Genomic DNA, 21,237 nt, shown 5'->3' with positions numbered 1-21,237 from the left:
TAACTGGGCAAAAGATAGCCAATGTGAAAAAAATGTGAGAGTTAAAGGCACTTTGACCCATCATATTACCTGGAGCTTTTGACAATAAAAAAGTAAATACAAACATACATGAGAACACTAGATAAACTCCCTGCAAGGGAGGTGCCTTGATACCAGTGAGAGGCTCTTGATGCAAGTGGATATATCTTACCCTTCTTGGGGAATACATATCCACTTATTTTCCATAAGTAGATATATATTCCCTAGGTAGTAGGTTGGTAGACAGCAACCACCCAGGGAGGTACTACCGTCCTGCCAAGTGAGTGTAAAACGAAAGCCTATAATTGTTTTACATGATGGTAGGATTGCTGGTGTCCTTTTTTCTGTCTCATGAACATGCAAGATTTCAGGTACATGTTGCTACTTCTACTTACACTTAGGTCACACTACACATACATGTACAAGCATATATATACATACTCCTCTGGGTTTTTTTCTATTTTCTTTCTAGTTCTTGCTCTTGTTTATTTCCTCTTATCTCCATGGGGAAGTGGAACAGAATTCGTCCTCCGTAAGCCATGCGTGTTGTAAGAGGCGACTAAAATGCCGGGAGCAAGGGGCTAGTAACCCCTTCTCCTGTATGTATTACTAAATTTGAAAGGAGAAACTTTCGTTTTTCCTTTTGGGTCACCCCGCCTCGGTGGGATACGGCCGGTGTGTTGAAAGAAAGAAAGAGATATACATTCCCCATGCACTGTATGACCCTTACAAGCCCAGCACTTCCCGATGATTAGAATAATAATCGAGACTACTAGCACAAACACCTAACACAAATACTACCACACAAAGTTCAAATTCATATTCAAAATTTATTTCCACGTGAAGAGTTTTTACGAGGATAGTGAGGCTCAAGTTAGAGTATGTAGGAAAGAGGGAAATTTTTTCCCAGTAAAAGTAGGCCTTAGACAAGGATGTGTGATGTCACCGTGGTTGTTTAATATATTTATAGATGGGGTTGTAAGAGAAGTAAATGTGAGGGTCTTGGCAAGAGGCGTGGAGTTAAAAGATAAAGAATCACACACAAAGTGGGAGTTGTCACAGCTGCTCTTTGCTGATGACACTGTGCTCTTGGGAGATTCTGAAGAGAAGTTGCAGAGATTGGTGGATGAATTTGGTAGGGTGTGCAAAAGAAGAAAATTAAAGGTGAATACAGGAAAGAGTAAGGTTATGAGGATAACAAAAAGATTAGGTGATGAAAGATTGAATATCAGATTGGAGGGAGAGAGTATGGAGGAGGTGAACGTATTCAGATATTTGGGAGTGGACGTGTCAGCGGATGGGTCTATGAAAGATGAGGTGAATCATAGAATTGATGAGGGAAAAAGAGTGAGTGGTGCACTTAGGAGTCTGTGGAGACAAAGAACTTTGTCCTTGGAGGCAAAGAGGGGAATGTATGAGAGTATAGTTTTACCAACGCTCTTATATGGGTGTGAAGCGTGGGTGATGAATGTTGCAGCGAGGAGAAGGCTGGAGGCAGTGGAGATGTCATGTCTGAGGGCAATGTGTGGTGTGAATATAATGCAGAGAATTCGTAGTTTGGAAGTTAGGAGGAGGTGCGGGATTACCAAAACTGTTGTCCAGAGGGCTGAGGAAGGGTTGTTGAGGTGGTTCGGACATGTAGAGAGAATGGAGCGAAACAGAATGACTTCAAGAGTGTATCAGTCTGTAGTGGAAGGAAGGCGGGGTAGGGGTCGGCCTAGGAAGGGTTGGAGGGAGGGGGTAAAGGAGGTTTTGTGTGCGAGGGGCTTGGACTTCCAGCAGGCATGCGTGAGCGTGTTTGATAGGAGTGAATGGAGACAAATGGTTTTTAATACTTGACGTGCTGTTGGAGTGTGAGCAAAGTAACATTTATGAAGGGATTCAGGGAAACCGGCAGGCCGGACTTGAGTCCTGGAGATGGGAAGTACAGTGCCTGCACTCTGAAGGAGGGGTGTTAATGTTGCAGTTTAAAAACTGTAGTGTAAAGCACCCTTCTGGCAAGACAGTGATGGAGTGAATGATGGTGAAAGTTTTTCTTTTTCGGGCCACCCTGCCTTGGTGGGAATCGGCCGGTGTGATAATAAAAAAAAAACATTGTAAAAAATCCATTATATTATCAATGTCAAAAATTACGTGAGGTTTTGACAGGCACCCCAGTAATTATAGAAACAATGACTTAAAGGCTAAAGTGAGTACATAGATAAAATGTGTTCCATAGCCAGCAGCATGCCATAAGTCACTTAGACAGGGGCAGGAACACCTGCAAGCAGGTGGCTAAATGTGAGGTGAGGTGGGGTGGGGTGTGTATGCATAAACCCTGTTGGTTAAGGAGGCCCAAAGACCCATACTAGGTAAAGAGGGGCAGTAAGAGTAGGAAGACTCACACATACATTATGCCCTACTAAGGATTTGAATTGGAGACCTTTCAGTTATAAGCTGACTGCTCTTACTACTGAGCTACATGCTGCAAATTCAAAGTTATTAAATCCTTCAATTTTCTACACATTTATCTATTTGCCATGTTATCTCACCGAAAGTCATGCCACAGAAGCCCTGGAGTATAGAGATGAGGACAACCCAAACCATGTTTCCCTGACATGGTAGCTTAAACACCGGAAACATAAACACCAGGATGAGTCCAATCTGCACCAGCATCACAAACATCTGAGTCATCAGGTGGGCCAACATTACCTCACTTGACTGTACACCTGTACAAATATTTAAGAGAAAAATCATTGAAAATTTCTACTGTAAGTTACAGCTAGGTTTTAAATTATATATTACTTTTTTGGGGCTATCCCAGGTAATTTACACATATGTTACTAAGTATGATAATTGTACTTATGTGTACCTGTACCTAAATAAATTTACTTATAAAAATGGAGCCAGGAGCTATGAACCAACCCCTGCAAGTATAACTAGATTACTATACAACTAGGTAAGTTTACAAAGGGGAAAATCCCAGCTGTTGGATACCAAAAACATCAGTGTTTGTCTAAATCATAATTGTAACTTACATACATACTGTAAAAGAATTTTCAGATAAAATAAACATTATAAAGATGTTTACAGATTGTAAGCACAAACTGAAAAAATTATTTACGACAACATTTTGTTTATGCAGCAAGCTTTGTTAAGTCTCATTGATTAAACCTGGTTAGCACAATATATGCAAAAGGTAGGAGTATAATCAGATATAAATAAAAGAATGTAAGCAAATCTGTAGCACTGGCCCATGCTGGATAAATCTTGAGAGGCATATGCATAGTGAGCAGTGCTGGTAGTGGTTGGAGGGCTTTGATAATATACCTGTATAACTAATGGTTTTGCTAAATGGAAGCTGATTTTGTTCTGTGTAATTGTGTTTGTTGTTATAGTTCGTACTTTCCACAGCATTTTCTCTCCTTTTATCGTGAGTTATGAATCATAAAATCCCAATTGATGATTGAATGAATTTCCATGTTGGACACACAAGTGTTCCTAATACAGGCAGCCCTACAGATACGTCCAGAGGTGGGATCGGTAAAGTCTAGAGCTATAGGGGCCACCTTTGAAGGGGTTCAACTCTAAGGGGAAAGAAAGCCAACTTTTTAAGAGAAAAATTAGTCTATACAGTGGTCCCTCAATAATAGTCGGGCTCGATAGTCGTCCTTTTTAGAAATCGTTGCGTTATTTTAGTCCAAACATTGGCTCGCAAATGGTCAGTTGACTCGCTAATCGTCGTTCGTCCTGGACACGTACTCACGGCTCTGAGCCACGTCAGGGTTTATCCCAGCCAGTGTGCCACTGTTTACCAGTGAGCGACGGTCCCCTCACTTGTTCATACGAAATATTTCATAATACTATTCCATTAATTTTAGTGCTTGCAAATGCTAAATAAGCTACCATGGCCCCAAAGAAAGCTCCTAGTGCTAAGCCTTTGGTAAAGAAGGTGAGAAATACGATTGAATTCAAGAAAAACATCATTGAACAATATGAAAGTGGCGTACGTATGGCCGAACTGGCCAGGATGTATAACAAATCCCGTACAACCATATCTTCCATCGTGGCCAAGAAAAAGGAAATCAAGGAAGCTGTTGTTGCAAAGGGGGTAAATATGCTGACAAAAATGAGATTACCAGTACTCGAAGAGGTTGACAATTATTATTGGTGTGGATAAACGAGAAACAATTAGCAGGAGATAGTCTTATGACGTCGATTATTTGTGAAAAGGCTAGGCAGTTGCATGATGATCTGGTAAAGAAATTGCCTGCAACGAGTACTGATATTTGTGAATTTAAGGCCAGCAAAGGTTGGTTTGAGAAATTTAAGAACCATAGTGGCATACACAGTGTGATAAGGCATGGTGAGGCTGCCAGTTAGGACAAAATTGCAGCTACAAAATTCATAAGTAAATTTAAGGTGTACATAGAGGCTGAAGGACTGAAACCTGAACATGTGTTCAATTGTGACAAAACAGGCCTCTTTTGGAAGAAAATGCCAAAGACGACCTACATTATTCAGGAGAAAAAGGGACTGCCAGGACACAAGCCTACTGAAGACAGGCTGATGCTCATGTTCTGTGCTAATGCTAGTGGGGATTTCAAAGTGAAGCCATTACTAGTGTACCATTCTGAAAATCCCAGTGTTCAAAATAATCAATGTTATGAAGAGTAAATTGCGTGTGTTTTGGAGATCTAATAATAAGGCATGGGTCACAAGGGAAATTTTCATCTAGTGGTTCAATGAAGTGTTTGGCCCTAGTGTGAAGAAGTCTTTCTTTTCTTTCAACACACCGGCCGTATCCCACCAAGGCAGGGTGGCCCAAAAAGAAAAATGAAAGTTTCTCTTTTAAATTTAGTAATTTATACAGGAGAAGGGGTTACTAGCCCTCCTGGAAAAGAAATTGGATCTCAAGTGCCTCCTAGTAATGGACAATGCACCTGCTCATCCTCCAAACTTGGATGACCCAATTCTGCAGGAGTTTGGGTTCATCACAGTAAAGTTCTTACCCCCGAATACCACTCCTCTCCTCCAGCCCATGGACAAGCAGGTCATTTCAAACTTTAAAAACTCTACACCAAAGCAATGTTTCAAAGGTGCTTTAATGTGACCTCAGACACTCACTTGACCCTAAGAGAGTTTTGGAAAGAACACTTCAGTATCCTCCATTGCATAAGTCTTATAAGTAAGGCTTGGGAGGGAGTGACTACCAGAACTTTGAACTCTGCTTGGAGAAAATTGTGGCCAGATTGTGTCCACAAGAGGGATTTTGAAGGGTTTGTGGCTGACCCTGATGAGCCTATGTCAGTTGTGAACTCTATTGTGGCATTGAGGAGTTCCATGGGGTTGGATGTGAGTTTGGAGGATGTGGAAGAGTTGGTGGAGGACCACAACGAAGAGGAGCTGCAAGAGCTTCAGCAGGAACAGCAACAGATCGCAGCTCAGAATCTTGCTACAGAGGAGGAGGAAGAGAGATGGAAGAAGGTGCCTTCTTCAGAAATTAAGGAGATTTTTGAAATGTGGGGTAGGATGGAAAGATTTATGAAGAAACATCACCCTGAGAAGGATGTTGCAAGCCATATTGGCAACTTGCACAGTGACAGAGTCTTGGCCCATTTTAGGGAAGTTTTAAAGACACTCCAGAAACAGAGCTCTCTGGACGCTTTTTTTTTTGCGAGACAGGACTCCAGTGACTCTCAAGCTGGTCTTAGTGGCATTAAGAAACAGAGAAGAGAAGTAACCCCAGAAAAGGACTTGGTACCTAAGGTGTTGATAGAAGGGGATTCCCCTTCCAAATAGTAACTAATCCAATCTCTCTCCTCCTCCAGTCTTCCATACACTAAGAAGAATCGCCAATAAAGGTAAGTGTTATGCTGTTAATATTTCATTCATCATGTCCCATTGTATTGTTTACATACTACATCTATATTTCATGTAAAAAAAAATTTTGTTTTAATACTTCTGGGTGTCAGGAACAGATTAATTGTATTTACATTATTTCTTATGGGAAAAATGATTCGAAAATCGTCTTTTTCGATAATCATCGCACTTCCAGGAACGGATTAACGACGATAAACGAGGGACCACTGTATTTAAAAAACAAATAAACAAACTATTTCTATAAACTTATTTACAAATATATTACAAGTTGTTTAACATTAGCTCAAAAGATACACTAACCAAATACCCAGGATCAGTTAAACTAACCAGGCACCAAGGATCACTTACACTAACCTGACACCCAGGATAAGTTATATGAACTAGACACTCAGGATCAGTTACACTAACCAGACTCAAGGATCAGTTATATCAACCAGACTCAAGGATCAGTTACACTAACCAGATTCAAGGCTCAGTTATATTAACCAGATACCAAGGATCAGTTACACTAACCAGACTCAAGGATCAGTTATATTAACCAGACACCAAGGATCAGTTACACTAACCAGACTTAAGGATTAGTTATATTAACCAGACACCAAGGATCAGTTACACTAACCAGACTCAAGGATCAGTTACACTAACCAGACACCCAGGATCGGTCCAAGAGTCCTTCCTTGCGCTCAGTGATGAAGGAGAGAGCTGTCAGCCCCACAGCCATGAAGTAGGTAATCCTGGAAAGGAGAAAAACCATGTTAGGCAGAATTTTATGCATATGAACAAATCGTAATGATTGACCAGAAATTTAAGTTTGTAGTGACAACATTTCATGAAGTTTAAAGTTATATTTAAAGCAGTGTATGACTCTTATAAACAGCACGTTTTATGTGATATAAAATAATATTAGTAAAGCACAAAAAGACACAATATGATGACTGGAATAATACGCAAATAACCCGCACAAGGAGAAAGAAACTTACAATGGTGTTTCGGTCCAACTTGGACCAAAACATCATTGTAGGTTTCTTTCTCCTATGTGTGGTTTATATGTGTAATAATACTGGTTGACCATCACTAATCTGGCATCATCGGGAGCTGTAGGGTGCCGGAATAGTGATTTTGCCGGATTACTTAACCCAATGGTGATATTTAAGCATTGGTGATTTCACCCACTTTATGCCCTATTTTTTTGCCCATTCCATTGTTCCAGTCTACTAAACTCATAACTATTTCGTTAGTATTCCTTCTATTCTGTCGATTGAGTACAAGAGACCCCTCATTCATCTATTTCAACTATCCAATAAAGTGGTCAGAAATCAGTAATTTGGCTAATTTCACACAAATTTCAAAAGATGCTAATTTCAAAATAGGGTCCAGAATAAACAATGCAGACATTACTGGCACTAAAATAACATTTTCTCTGTTCATTAGTCACATCTCCAGGCCCCTTTCCATTTTGAATTTTTATTCACACAAAAAATAGAAGATTTACACTTGTGCAAACTATTGCATTATTTTAATAATAGTATAAATAATGTCAACCCATTCGTGACTGAGTATTAGACCAGCCAGTTGGACACGTATTGGTCGGTGACATCATTCGTTTACTCTTGAACATCAGCAAAAATCGAACATTTCTGGTACTTTGAGCTCAATTTTAAGGTACTTTTTGATATGAAACCAATCAAAATTATATCTATTTCTGTAATATATCTTGTTTATTTTTGTCTCATTCTATCAAATGAGACAAAAAAAAAAAAAACAAGAATACAGCCATAACAAACCACACGAAAACACACCGCCAAGTAGGATTTATGCCATAAACACGGTTGCATTTTTTTATCATTATGCACTGTGTGCTGCAGAATTTTTTTATATAGTGCTCACTTACCACACAGACCTATTCTCTCAAATTTACTGGTCACAGCTTATCTGAGTGAGCTGAGCTCATGGCGACTGACAGTGGCTTCAAAGCCACTTTACTTTTTATGGACAATGGAAATAAGTCATTCTGTCTGACTTTTTTGGGTTATCCTAGGTTCTCTACACATATGCTGCTATGTATGATAATCTATGTAACTGTATTTGTGTACACCTGAATAAACTTACTTACTTACTTCCTTAGCCATGGCTAAGGCTAAAAGGGAGCAGGTTATAACAATAAATGGAGAAAAAGAAATTGGAATGACTTATGCAGCAAGTAGTGCCACCAACCAGTAGCGGCAGGTTGATGTGGTGACCCCAGAAATTTGAAATTATGCTAGCCGAAATTAGTGCCAGATTATTGATGGAACTGCATTACTGATTGCCGGATTAGTAATAGCCAACCTGTACTAGTATATTAAATGAGATTAAAAAGACATATCAATTAAAAACAATTAATATGGTGTAAGTTCTTCAGGCTGGGAGCACGTTACACCATACTTAAATGATGAAGAGGACTTAACAGTGTTAAATTTCATCATACAGTATTACTGTATTCATGGGGATGGGGGGCACAGTCTTAACACCACAAAGAACATACAGCACTTGGGGAAATGGAATATAATCAGATTCAATCCAAGGAAGGGAAGGTCAAGTCCAATTCTTTGATCAAAAGCTCATCAATATCATCAAGGAATCTCTCTCAAGTAATCTCAACATTACAGTGCTAGATACACAAAGCCTTACTTTAAATAGCTTCTATTATATATTTCCTTGCCTTTCACTTCCCAAGAAAATTCATGTTATAGACAGGTACAAAACTGATTTTCTGGCACCATTAGTTCCGAGGCCTTACCAGAATGTTAATTTTGCCGGACCAACAGAGGTCACATGATAATTCAATATTACACCTCTGACCCACAGTGGACTGCTAGATAATTAAACATTATTAAAAATTAAACAGGTTTATTAATTACTGTATTTGCAAAGAATATTGCAGCACTAACACTCCTAAAGTGGTAAATTTTACAATTTTACTAAAACAGTAGAATTTATGACAAAGATCTGGAAGCTGAGGGCTATCAGAATTACTGTCTGTTTCTTAGTTGGCTGTTTCATCATGGATTTGTGATATTACAGGGAAGACATCTGGAGTACTTGAAACTGATGTCACAGAATGTTTAGATGAAGCCACAGTCTTCTTGCCTACCTTTTTTTTTTTTTTTTTTTTTAATATTTCATTCAAGTGAAGTTGTTTCATGTGCTTTGACTTTTCCTTGTGAAATTTTTCACACAAAATAAAAATTCAACAGCTCTTGTTTTGTTACAAAGGAATGTTGTTCTAGCCTCACAGCAGTAGAAAGGTAAAATAATGAATAATTAAAATTTACCACCCTGTCTAGACTTAAGAAGTCTTTAAGCATTACAATTAGTCTGCTCAAAATGCCCCAGCACAACAGTGGCTTTCTTTGTACCTAACAAATTATAAAATGTAACCACACACTGTAACCTTTGCAAAGATATAAATTTTGCATTTGTATTTCATTAATTCACCTGACAACTCAATTAACTTGTCAACAGTCATTGCTATAGATAAGTTAAATATATAGCTATTAACTTGCTAAAGTTAGGGTTAAGTGTTAGCAAAATATGCTAAGAATCAAACAAAATCAAGGACCACCACCAAAAAACTAGTCCCTTAATTTTTTCCAGACTAAAAGAGGTGTGGGGACTGTCCATTGCCAGAAAATCAGTGTTGTACCTGTAGTAATGTGATGCCAGGTTGATGTTGTAGACACTTGGTGCATACACAACAAACACTTACTATAGACATAATTTTCCTCTGGGTAGAGCTTTATGAAGACATAATAATGCTCTAACACAGCTCACCCTGCACCAAGTGTCCTTTTAGTATCAAGTTCTTTTTGGCAGTACCTACCATAACACCATACTACTTTGTATTTTATACTTGCTGTCTTAAAAAATAAATAAACAAATGATAACCTGCTTTTTTAATTTATTTTTATTTATGCAACTTCTGTTGACATGTTTAATTTACCATTTAAAAAGTAAAAATTCTAATTGTATTTATGGACAATTAAAACTTAATTTTATTATGACAAAATCTACACATTCAGGGTTTCTGTACTCACGTGAGGATAACACCTGGAGCCATGAACTCTGTGAAGGAGGCGCCAGTGGTACCGTACACTGGTTCATTGAACTGTTGGGTAGTAATATGTACTTCAATGTTAGTCTTGGACATACAAGACTATGTCAATGGACTTTGAGCCATATAAAATAAACAAACTATCCTTAAGTAAAATCCCTGGTTGATATTTTGACTTGCATGTAGCTCCTGTTCCCAGTTTATACGACTTAGGAGTGGTGATGCTACTACAATCATAAATAAGCACTAAACCTACAAGGGTCATACAATGCAGGAATGGTGATAAAATTTCTTATTTAAGCATCATTGTGCAATTTGAATTTTCTTTTGTTTTTAGTAGTGCTTGGGTGATGGATTTTATTAGGTAAGTTGGGTAGTGATCTGTTATAGCATCTATAGTCATTCTTGATTTGGGTAGGGCAATTATGCTTGTCCAAATCTGATCTTGTGTGGAGGTAGATGTATCAGAAATTCTTTTTAGTTTATGAAGAGAGAATTTTTAACAAAGAGAGTACTTACTCCTTAGGAAGTTTGTAACTTAGGTATCAGTGGGTTGAGAAAGATTAATACTGAAGTCACCAGCAATTAATTATCAGGTAGACTGTTTTGAAATTTGAAGAGCACTTTGATCACACAGATCATTTAGTGCTGTTTGCAATAAAAAATAAATATAACACATAAAAAAGATAAACTTAACAAATAATAAATTACTAACATGAGCAAAACACACAACACAAAAACTGTAACACCAAGTTAAAACAATCAGCATCAGTTAATTAAAAATGCCATTAAACTATTAGTCAAGAGAGACTACTAAGAGTTATCTTAGCCATTATCCAGCAATTTTTTGTTATTCCTTTCACCATCTCTCACATAGACCTATAGTAAACTATTCATACAATATATGAACTAATAGGAGGGATTGTCCAGGTGTCCATTAAATCAGAATAATGTTAAAAACAGAAAAAAAAAAAAAAACACTACTGTATACTGTACATGCAGTTTACTGTTATACAGCCTCTCCTCACTTAACGACGGAGTTCCGTTTGAGACCACGTCGGTAAACAAATTCGTTGTTAAGTGAGGAGCATACTACAGAGGACCCCCGGTTAACGATATTTTTTCATTCCAGAAGTATGTGCAGGTCCCAGTACTGGCCGAATTTGTTCCCATAAGGAATATTGTGAATATCCACTAGGGATTTTTATTGACCTTAGAAAAGCTTTCAACACAGTAGACCACGACATCCTACTCCACAAGCTTGACCATTACGGTATAAGAGGCCATGCACTTGCTTATTTCAAATCTTACCTTACTAATAGGTATCAGTATATCACCATTAAAGACACAGCATCAACAACACGGCCACTTGATACTGGAGTTCCGCAGGGAAGTGTCCTTGGTCCCCTGCTCTTCCTCATATACTGTACATCAATGATCTTCCAAACATATCCCAACACCTGAAACCCATTCTCTTTGCTGACGACACGACTTATGTCATCTCTCGCCCTAATCTTGCCACCCTCAACACCATTGTTAATGAGGAGCTGATCAAAATATCGACTTGGATGACAGCCAATAAACTTACGCTTAACACTGACAAAACCTACTATATTATGTTTGGTAGCAGAGCAGGAGATGCACAAATTAACATTAAGATTGACAACACTCTAATTACAAGACATAATGAGGGCAAATTCCTAGGCCTATACCTTGACAACAACCTGAATTTCAGCACCCATATCCAACATATAACCAAAAAAGTATCCAAAACGGTTGGGATCCTCTCCAAGATACGATACTACGTGCCGCAAAATGCCCTTCTCACACTATACCACTCACTTATTTATCCATACCTCACCTATGCTATTTGTACTTGGGGATCAACTGCAGCAACACACCTAAAGCCAATAATAACCCAACAAAACGCTGCAGTAAGAATAATCACTAAATCCCATCCCTGGCAACACACCCCCCCACTCTTCATAGATCTAAACTTACTCCCTGTTCAGTACATCCACACTTACTACTGTGCAATCTACATCTACAGGGCCTTAAACTCTAATATCAACCTTGACCTAAAACGCTTTCTTGACAGTTGTGACAGAACCCACAAGCATAACACCAGACACAAACATCTCTACGACATTCCCCGTGTCCGACTAAACCTTTACAAAAATTCAATGCATGTCAAAGGCCCTAAAATCTGGAACACCCTACCTGAGAACTCTAGAACTGCAGACACATTCATCACCTTCAAAACTACCATTAGAAAACATCTTATCTCCCTGATACACCCCGTCAACTAACTACACGAATACCACCTGGTGGTTCACACTTACACTCACTCACCCATTTGACCATAAACAGAAATATTTACCTGGAGAGAGTTCCGGGGGTCAACGCCCCCGCGGCCCGGTCTGTGACCAGGCCTCCTGGTGGATCAGAGCCTGATCAACCAGGCTGTTGCTGCTGGCTGCACGCAAACCAACGTACGAGCCACAGCCCGGCTGGTCAGGAACCGGCTTTAGGTGCTTGTCCAGTGCCAGCTTGAAGACTGCCAGGGGTCTGTTGGTAATCCCCCTTATGTATGCTGGGAGGCAGTTGAACAGTCTCGGGCCCCTGACACTTATTGTATGGTCTCTTAACGTGCTAGTGACACCCCTGCTTTTCATTGGGGGGATGTTGCAGCGTCTGCCAAGTCTTTTGCTTTCGTAGTGAGTGATTTTCGTGTGCAAGTTCGGTACTAGTCCCTCTAGGATTTTCCAGGTGTATATAATCATGTATCTCTCCCACCTGCATTCCAGGGAATACAGGTTTAGGAACCTCAAGTGCTCCCAGTAATTGAGGTGTTTTATCTCCGTTATGCGCGCCGTGAAGGTTCTCTGTACATTTTCTAGGTCAGCAATTTCACCTGCCTTGAAAGGTGCTGTTAGTGTGCAGCAATATTCCAGCCTAGATAGAACAAGTGACCTGAAGAGTGTCATCATGGGCTTGGCCTCCCTAGTTTTGAAGGTTCTCATTATCCATCCTGTCATTTTTCTAGCAGATGCGATTGATACAATGTTATGGTCCTTGAAGGTGAGATCCTCCGACATGATCACTCCCAGGTCTTTGACGTTGGTGTTTCGCTCTATTTTGTGGCCAGAATTTGTTTTGTACTCTGATGAAGATTTAATTTCCTCGTGTTTACCATATCTGAGTAATTGAAATTTCTCATCGTTGAACTTCATATTGTTTTCTGCAGCCCACTGAAAGATTTGGTTGATGTCCGCCTGGAGCCTTGCAGTGTCTGCAATGGAAGACACTGTCATGCAGATTCAGGTGTCATCTGCAAAGGAAGACACGGTGCTGTGGCTGACATCCTTGTCTATGTCGGATATGAGGATGAGGAACAAGATGGGAGCGAGTACTGTGCCTTGTGGAACAGAGCTTTTCACCGTAGCTGCCTCGGACTTTACTCTGTTGACGACTACTCTCTGTGTTCTGTTAGTGAGGAAATTATAGATCCATCGACCGACTTTTCCTGTTATTCCTTTAGCACGCATTTTGTGCGCTATTACGCCATGGTCACACTTGTCGAAGGCTTTTGCAAAGTCTGTATATATTACATCTGCATTCTTTTTGTCTTCTAGTGCATTTAGGACCTTGTCGTAGTGATCCAATAGTTGAGACAGACAGGAGCGACCTGTTCTAAACCCATGTTGCCCTGGGTTGTGTAACTGATGGGTTTCTAGATGGGTGGTGATCTTGCTTCTTAGGACCCTTTCAAAGATTTTTATGACATGGGATGTTAGTGCTATCGGTCTGTAGTTCTTTGCTGTTGCTTTACTGCCCCCTTTGTGGAGTGGGGCTATGTCTGTTGTTTTTAGTAACTGTGGGACAACCCCCGTGTCCATGCTCCCTCTCCATAGGATGGAAAAGGCTCGTGATAGGGGCTTCTTGCAGTTCTTGATGAACACGGAGTTCCATGAGTCTGGCCCTGGGGCAGAGTGCATGGGCATGTCATTTATCGCCTGTTCGAAGTCATTTGGCGTCAGGATAACATCGGATAGGCTTGTGTTAACCAAATTTTGTGGCTCTCTCATAAAAAATTCATTTTGATCTTCGACTCTCAGTCTGGTTAGCGGCTTGCTAAAAACTGAGTCATATTGGGACTTGAGTAGCTCACTCATTTCCTTGCTGTCATCTGTGTAGGACCCATCTTGTTTAAGTAGGGGCCCAATACTGGACGTTGTTCTCGACTTTGATTTGGCATAGGAGAAGAAATACTTTGGGTTTCTTTCGATTTCATTTATGGCTTTTAGTTCTTCCCGCGATTCCTGACTCCTATAAGATTCCTTTAGCTTAAGTTCGATGCTTGCTATTTCTCTGACCAGTGTCTCCCTACGCATTTCAGATATATTGACCTCTTTTAGCCGCTCTGTTATTCTTTTCCGTCACCTGTAAAGGGAGCGCCTGTCTCTTTCTATTTTACATCTACTCCTCCTTTTTCTTAGAGGAATAAGCCTTGTGCATACATCGAGTGCCACCAAGTTAATCTGTTCTAGGCATAAGTTGGGGTCTGTGTTGCTTAGTATATCTTCCCAGCTTATATCGGTTAGGACTTGGTTTACTTGGTCCCACTTTGTTTTTGTTATTGAAGTTGAATTTGGTGAATGCTCCCTCGTGACTAGTCTCATTATGTCGGTCTGGGGCTCCACGCATACATGTCTGAACCTCAATTATGTTGTGATCTGAGTATATTGTTTTTGATATGGTGACATTTCTTATCAGATCATCATTGTTAGTGAAGATGAGGTCTAGTGTATTCTCCAGTCTAGTAGGCTCTATTATTTGCTGGTTTAAATTGAATTTTGTGCAGAGATTTAAAAGCTCGTGTGAGTGTGAGTTTTCATCAGAGCTGCCTCCTGGTGTTATTACTGCAACAATATTATTTGCTATATTCCTCCATTTTAGGTGCCTTAAGTTGAAATCCTCCAGGAGCAAGATGTTGGGTGCAGGAGCTGGAAGATTTTCCAGACAGTGGTCAATTTTTAACAGCTGTTCATGGAATTGCTGGGATGTTGCATCCGGAGGCTTGTAGACTACCACAATGACTAGGTTTTGGTTCTCGACCTTTACTGCTAAAACTTCCACTACATCATTTGAGGCATTACACAGTTCTGTGCAAACAAGTGACTCTGCAATGTACAGGCCAACCCCCCCCTTTTGCCTGTTCACTCTGTCACATCTGTATAGGTTGTAACCTGGGATCCATATTTCGTTGTCCAAGTGATCCTTTATGTGGGTCTCAGTGAAAGCCGCGAACATTGCCTTTGCCTCTGCAAGCAGTCCATGGATGAAAGGTATTTTGTTGTTTGTTGCTGGCTTTAGACCCTGTATATTTGCAAAGAAGAATGTCATCAGACTGGTGGTATTGTTGGTACTGGGGGGGATTTTTTTTCCGGCATTAGTATCTGTATCTGTTGGTTTGGAGTGGAGGCCATCGACTGTGGTTCCACTCCAGGAATGACTGGATTTGGTGTACGATTTCTGCCATTTCCTGCCAGTTTTTTTTCCTTCCTGGCACTAAAAAACCTCTCCCTCTTGAGTGGCTGTGGCTACCCAGGTTTTCCCATGGCCTGGATGTTTTGTATCTTTTTGTCCCCTTTAGATGGTGTGCCTGGCAATTTAAGTTATAGCACAGTCTTTCCTGTACTGAAGAGGTACACATTTCAGGGTGAAAAAGCTTACAGGAAGGGAGTTTGCATTTTCCTGTTGTCATATGGGCATGACATTTTCTAGGGTGGTCATAGTTGCACGTCCCGTCTGTTTTTCCAGATTTCCCATGTCTGCAGATACCAAGTGCATAGTATGTGCACAGGCTTGGTTTCCGTTTGCCTTGGGTTTCTGTGACTGTATTCCCTGTTGGTGCATGTTTCCCTGTCTTATTCCTATCCTCCCTAGCACCAACAATGGAGCTCCCACCAGTTGTTTTTGGTAATATATCCTCACTATTGCTAGTGGAGTCCTCTTGTTTGCTATTTCCTGTGGTATTTCTAGTTTGCAATATTGGTTTTATCTTATCTTTGGCTACACTTGTTTCCCCACTACGGCTCCTGTCCCCTATGAGGTCATTTATATGTATTCCTTCCTGCGTATAATTCCCGACTACCTGGACAAAATCTCCAGCTTCACCATTACTGTTTCCCAGGACAGCACCTCCCAGGACAGCACCTCCAGCTTCACCATTACTGTCTCCCAGGACAGCACTATCAGTCCCCACATTTACTGACTACCAGGACATCACCTCCAGCCTTACAGTTTCTGACTACATGGCCAGTATCAAGGGCAGTACCATTCAGCCCAGACTTTTTATGTTCCCATCTGTTGTAGAAAGCTTCCAGGTTGTCTATGAAAGGAGCTTTGATGTTATCCTCTTTTAATACCTTTGTGATTTTAGTCCACAGATTTATCTCATTTGGGTATACCCAAAAACACTTCCCTGTTTTAATACTGCTTGTAGCTAGTTCTTGCATATCTGCACAAGGGGAGTGACACCAATTTCCACAAAAATGACAATTTATCCATGTGGAAGCCCGTTTGTTTGATTGACTACAGACTATACAGAGCTTCATAATGATTTGAATGGTTGATTTACTGTAATTCTACTAGCAACCTCTTGAATACTCTATTAATAACCTCCTTAAATGAAGCTCTAGCTATTTGTATGTATTTCTATTTCTAACTGTACTTGTATATTGGACAGCTTACTGTGTACGTTCCTGATTTATATTTATTGTTTGTGTTTGATAAGGGTGCCTACAACCCCATCCGTTTACAGTCTGCTTTATTGTCCAACGAAACCGTTTGTAACCAGTCAAGGGTTCGGACCATCAAGGGTTCGGACCAGTCGAGGGTTCGGACCAGTCGATCTGATCTGATCAGTGGGTCACTTATTTAAAACATACTGGTCGGTGATTTGGGCTAACACATGAAGGATCTACTTGAAATTATCTACCCGAGTAATATGTGATTTGATTGATACAAAAGTATAACTTGCGTGTTGAAGAACCGGTGATTTCTGGCAGCTCCTACAATGACGAACGGTCGAGCCTCAACCCTTGTTTATCAATCGCTGTATCTAGCTTTTCTAGTTTTTTTTTGTCTCCACCACAATAAATGCTATATTATCACTATAGTTGACTGGTGGAAATTTTGAAGGTAAGACGCTTTTTCTGTAGTAATAATTGCTTCTCCTTGTGTATATTGTGACCGCTGGTAACTACAGGCTATATGAAATTCACAGTATACATCTGGTATTTCAAGAAAAAAGAAACTAATGAAAGTCACTCCACTCCACTAAGTACCATTATAATACTGGTTAGTTGCTACTACAACACTGTATTCTGCTATTCACTGGTATCACTAGATTATATGCGAAGTACACTAGCAGGCCAGGAAGATTATTAAAACAGCTGACCACTGTGGTAAGTTTCTGGCGACTTCTGGCACCTGCCTCTATAGGCTTATCACTTCATTTACAAATTCACCTGTTTTCAAATGCCACTTTAGCCTTTATCATCTATATACTAGGGAGCCACTATAGTATACACTATGTATACACAATGTTATCAGGGAGACTTTCTTTCCTCTGACAAAGAAAAGTTCTATTATTATTATTTTGCACACGGAACACAGGCCTATGATTCCCCTCTGGCAGTAAACTCGGCTAGGTAGTGCACACTAATTCTCCTTTTTTGACTCAGTATATAATGTTTTCCGCCCAAGATTGGTTCCAGGTGCTAGAGGGATGTATCGTATAGGATTGATGGCACAAATTAAAGTTCTAGCACGTAAGAGCGACCGTGTAAACACGAGAAAACCCGGAGCACAACGAGGCACGATGACACACTGACACGTAGCTAAATAATACCTCAATATCTCAATCTTAAAATAATGAATCCTGTGATACTCCAATACTGAAACTATGTACTGTGCCAAGACAAAAGCATTCACATTGCTAAACTCACAAACTAGTATTTAGTCACTTAGCCATAATACCAACTTACCTCATATTTTGTAATATTTTAAAATTAAGAATTAAACTAAGTCTGCCCGAAATGCCTAGCCATGCTAGGTGTTCTAGTGGTACACTCTGTAATCATTATTTTACTACATGTAAACCACACAATAACCAAATTCTGTAAACTCAGCATTGTAATCCTTATAGAGAATAAACTTTGAAGTAGATTAGTCCATTTCAGACCCTCAAACATACACGTACAAACGCACTTACATAATTGGTCGCATTGGGAGGTGATCGTTAAGCGGGGGTCCATTGTATAATGGTAGTGGGTTTGTGTCAACCATCTCTGATATTGTTTTAATGTCACCTTCGCACCATTTATAACATTTCTGGTATATTTTTAAATGTTTATACAGCAGTGTACTGCATATTATAATAAACAGAATAGAAGAAATCAGCTCTAATATAACAAAGTTTGCTGTTTATCAACGAGGCCAATGTGGCTTACATACAACAACTACTTAATTATACCTCCCTTAACCCTTTGACTGTTTCGGTCGTACATATACGTCTTATGAGCCAATGTGTCTGATGTATATATACTCACAAATTCTAGTGCCTTCAAATCAAGCAGGAGAAAGCTGGTAGACACACATGTGAGAGAATGGGTCTGTATGGTCAGTGTGCACTGTATAAAAAAAATCCTGCAGCACACAGTGCATGAGAAAAAAAAAAAACTCCGACCGTGTTTTGGGATTAAAGCACTGACTTTGAGGTGTACGTATTTTCATATAGTATTTATGGTTGTATTCTCGTTTTCTTGGTCTCATTTGATAAAATGGAAAACATATTACAGAAATAGGGATGATTTTGATTGGTTTTGTGATGAAAAGAATCTTGAAATGGAGCTCAAGGTAGGGGAAATGTTTGATTTTTCCCAATGTTCAAAAGTAAACAAATGATGTAATTGTCTAATAAATGTCCAACTAGCCATTCTAATATGCAGTCATGAATAGGTTGACATTATTTATACAATTATTACAATACTGCAGTAGTCTGCATAACAGTAAATCTTCTACTTTTTGTTTGAATAAAAATTCAAAATAGAAAGCAAGAGTAATATCACAGGGGCCTGGAGATGTGACTGATGAACAAAGAAAATGTTATTTTAGATCCAGGAATGTATGCATTGTTCATTCTAGACCCTATTTTGAAATTGGCATATTTTTTAATTTGCATGAAATTGGCCAAATTAAAAATTTCTGACCACTTTATTGAGTAGTTGAAATCGGTAAATGGGCAGTTTCTTATACTCAGTTGATAGAACAAATGGAGTTCTAAAGAAATAGCTATGAGTTTGGTCGACTGGAACAATGGAATTAGCTGAAAATAGGGCTCAAAGTGAGCGAAATCGCTGATTCGTAAATATCGCCGAGGTCACTAACTTCGCGAGAGTATAATTCCATAAGTTTTCCATCAAATTTCATACTTTTGGTGTCATTACCATCGGAAAAAGATTCTCTATCATTTCATAAGAAAAAATAATTTTTTCTTTTTCATCTTTTGCAACACCAGGAGACACCTCAGGATTGGGGGTTGCGACAGTCAAAGGGTTAAATAGTTACAAGCTGTAAATTTTGGCCCAGCTATGAGGGAATGAGTCTGTGCGGTGGGTGTGCACAGTATAAAAAAAAATCCTGCCTTCATGCAGTGCATGATGAGAATAGCTAACCTCTAACCTTGTCTTGGTTAAAATAGCAACTTTTCTAGGGTAGTTTTCATGGTTTTAATGGCTGTTTCTTGGTGTCAACTCATAGACTGAAAGGCATACTAATGAAATGGAGATGGTTTTGATTGCTTTCAAACCAGGAATAGCTCATTGGAAATGGATTAATTTGTTGAAATGAAAGTCTCATATCCAGACCTGGAAGTGTGTTTTTGTTTAGGAAAGAAATTCTTTTATTATGAGAGTAAACCAAGTTTGTCAGTTCAGGGACATAACCAAGAACAAAAAATGAACCAAATAAAATGGAAATTTCAGAATCTAGAAACTGAGGATTACAGATGTGAAGGACATCAAGCAAGAAAAAAATATCTTAAGAGACTGGGCATATTAGGAAAAGAAGAGATTGCAACTGTGCACAGGCTTGCTGTCAAGAAAAAAGAAATATCAGTTACAGAATAGTTCAAATTAACCCTTAAACTGTCCAAGCGTAGATCTACATTCACTTGCGTAATGCTCCGAACGTAGATCTACGTTTGATTTTACATGCTTTCAAATGTAAAAAAAAAAACACAGATCTGTGTTTGGAGTGCTATGCGAGTGAACGAAGAGCTATTTTTGGACAGTTTAAGGGTTAAGAAATAAATGGAAGCAAGGAGCTAGACTACCATTCAGACTAGTTTATAAAGAAAACAGGATTGTTAAAAACAACATGAAGCCAGAGAGCAAAGACATGTATACAGCAAGGCCAAGAATGTACACCAATACAGAACAATAGAAAATTTTAAAACCATTCCATATAAAGATTGGCAAACATAGAGAATAAAGAACATAGAATCTCCAAATATTTCAACAACTCCCATAGAAAGAAAATTAATTAGAACAGACAGAATTATGGGAGCAAGGGGCTAGTAACCCCTTCTCCTGTATATATTACTAAATGTAAAAGGAGAAATTTTCGTTTTTCCTTTTGGGCCACCCCGCCTTGGTGGGATACAGCCAGTGTGTTGAAAGGAAAGACAGAATTATAATATCAAGAAAGGTATCAGCATGGACAGAAGACGAAGCAGCCCCACTGGCCATCTCTGAAAAAAGAGACATCAATATAAACCTAAACATATTCTCGTATTGTCTAGGTATGTATTAACTCAACAACATACCCTGCCTCGGTGGGAGATGGCCGACTTGTTGGGTAAAAAAAAAAAAAAAAAAAAAAAAAATGGAGTATACCTGGAGGGGGTTTCGGGGGTCAACACCTCTGCGGCCCGGTTTGTGACCAGTCCTCATAGTGGAGTGCAAAAGAATTTTTCCACCATAAGCCATGTGTGTTGTAAGAGATGACTAAAATGCCAGAAGCAAAGGGCCAGTAATCCCTTCTCCTGTATAAATTACTAAATTTAAAAAGCAAAACTTTCATTTTTCTTTTTAGATCACCCTGCCTCGGTAGAATATGGCTGGTTCATTGAAAAAATGTATGAACTTAGTCTTCAAATATAAAAACCAGTGTGGTGTGTGCATTTTTTTTTCTGT

The 21,237-nt window shown here is 39.3% G+C and overlaps 1 protein-coding gene across 2 annotated transcripts in view; it reads right to left on the bottom strand.

Moving 5' to 3' along the window:
• Positions 1-21,237, bottom strand: part of snu (ABC-type transporter snustorr) — a 79,907-nt gene that overhangs the window by 5,831 nt on the left and 52,839 nt on the right. For both annotated transcript variants that reach the window (XR_008407835.2, XM_053784416.2), the window contains exons 13-15: positions 9,957-10,027; positions 6,526-6,614; positions 2,550-2,726 (exon numbers count right to left, since the gene is read on the bottom strand). Coding sequence is in view for 1 of the 2 variants with exons in the window: in XM_053784416.2 (XP_053640391.2) it covers positions 2,550-2,726; positions 6,526-6,614; positions 9,957-10,027 (337 nt within the window). In the remaining variant the exon portion in view is untranslated. The remainder of the gene's footprint in view (positions 1-2,549; positions 2,727-6,525; positions 6,615-9,956; positions 10,028-21,237) is intronic.

Source organism: Cherax quadricarinatus, chromosome 43 (genome assembly GCF_038502225.1).
Source record: "Cherax quadricarinatus isolate ZL_2023a chromosome 43, ASM3850222v1, whole genome shotgun sequence".
NCBI classification, from domain to species: Eukaryota; Metazoa; Arthropoda; class Malacostraca; order Decapoda; family Parastacidae; genus Cherax; species Cherax quadricarinatus.
Note: the sequence above shows the minus strand (reverse complement) of the source record. Positions and strands in the feature narration are given on the sequence as shown.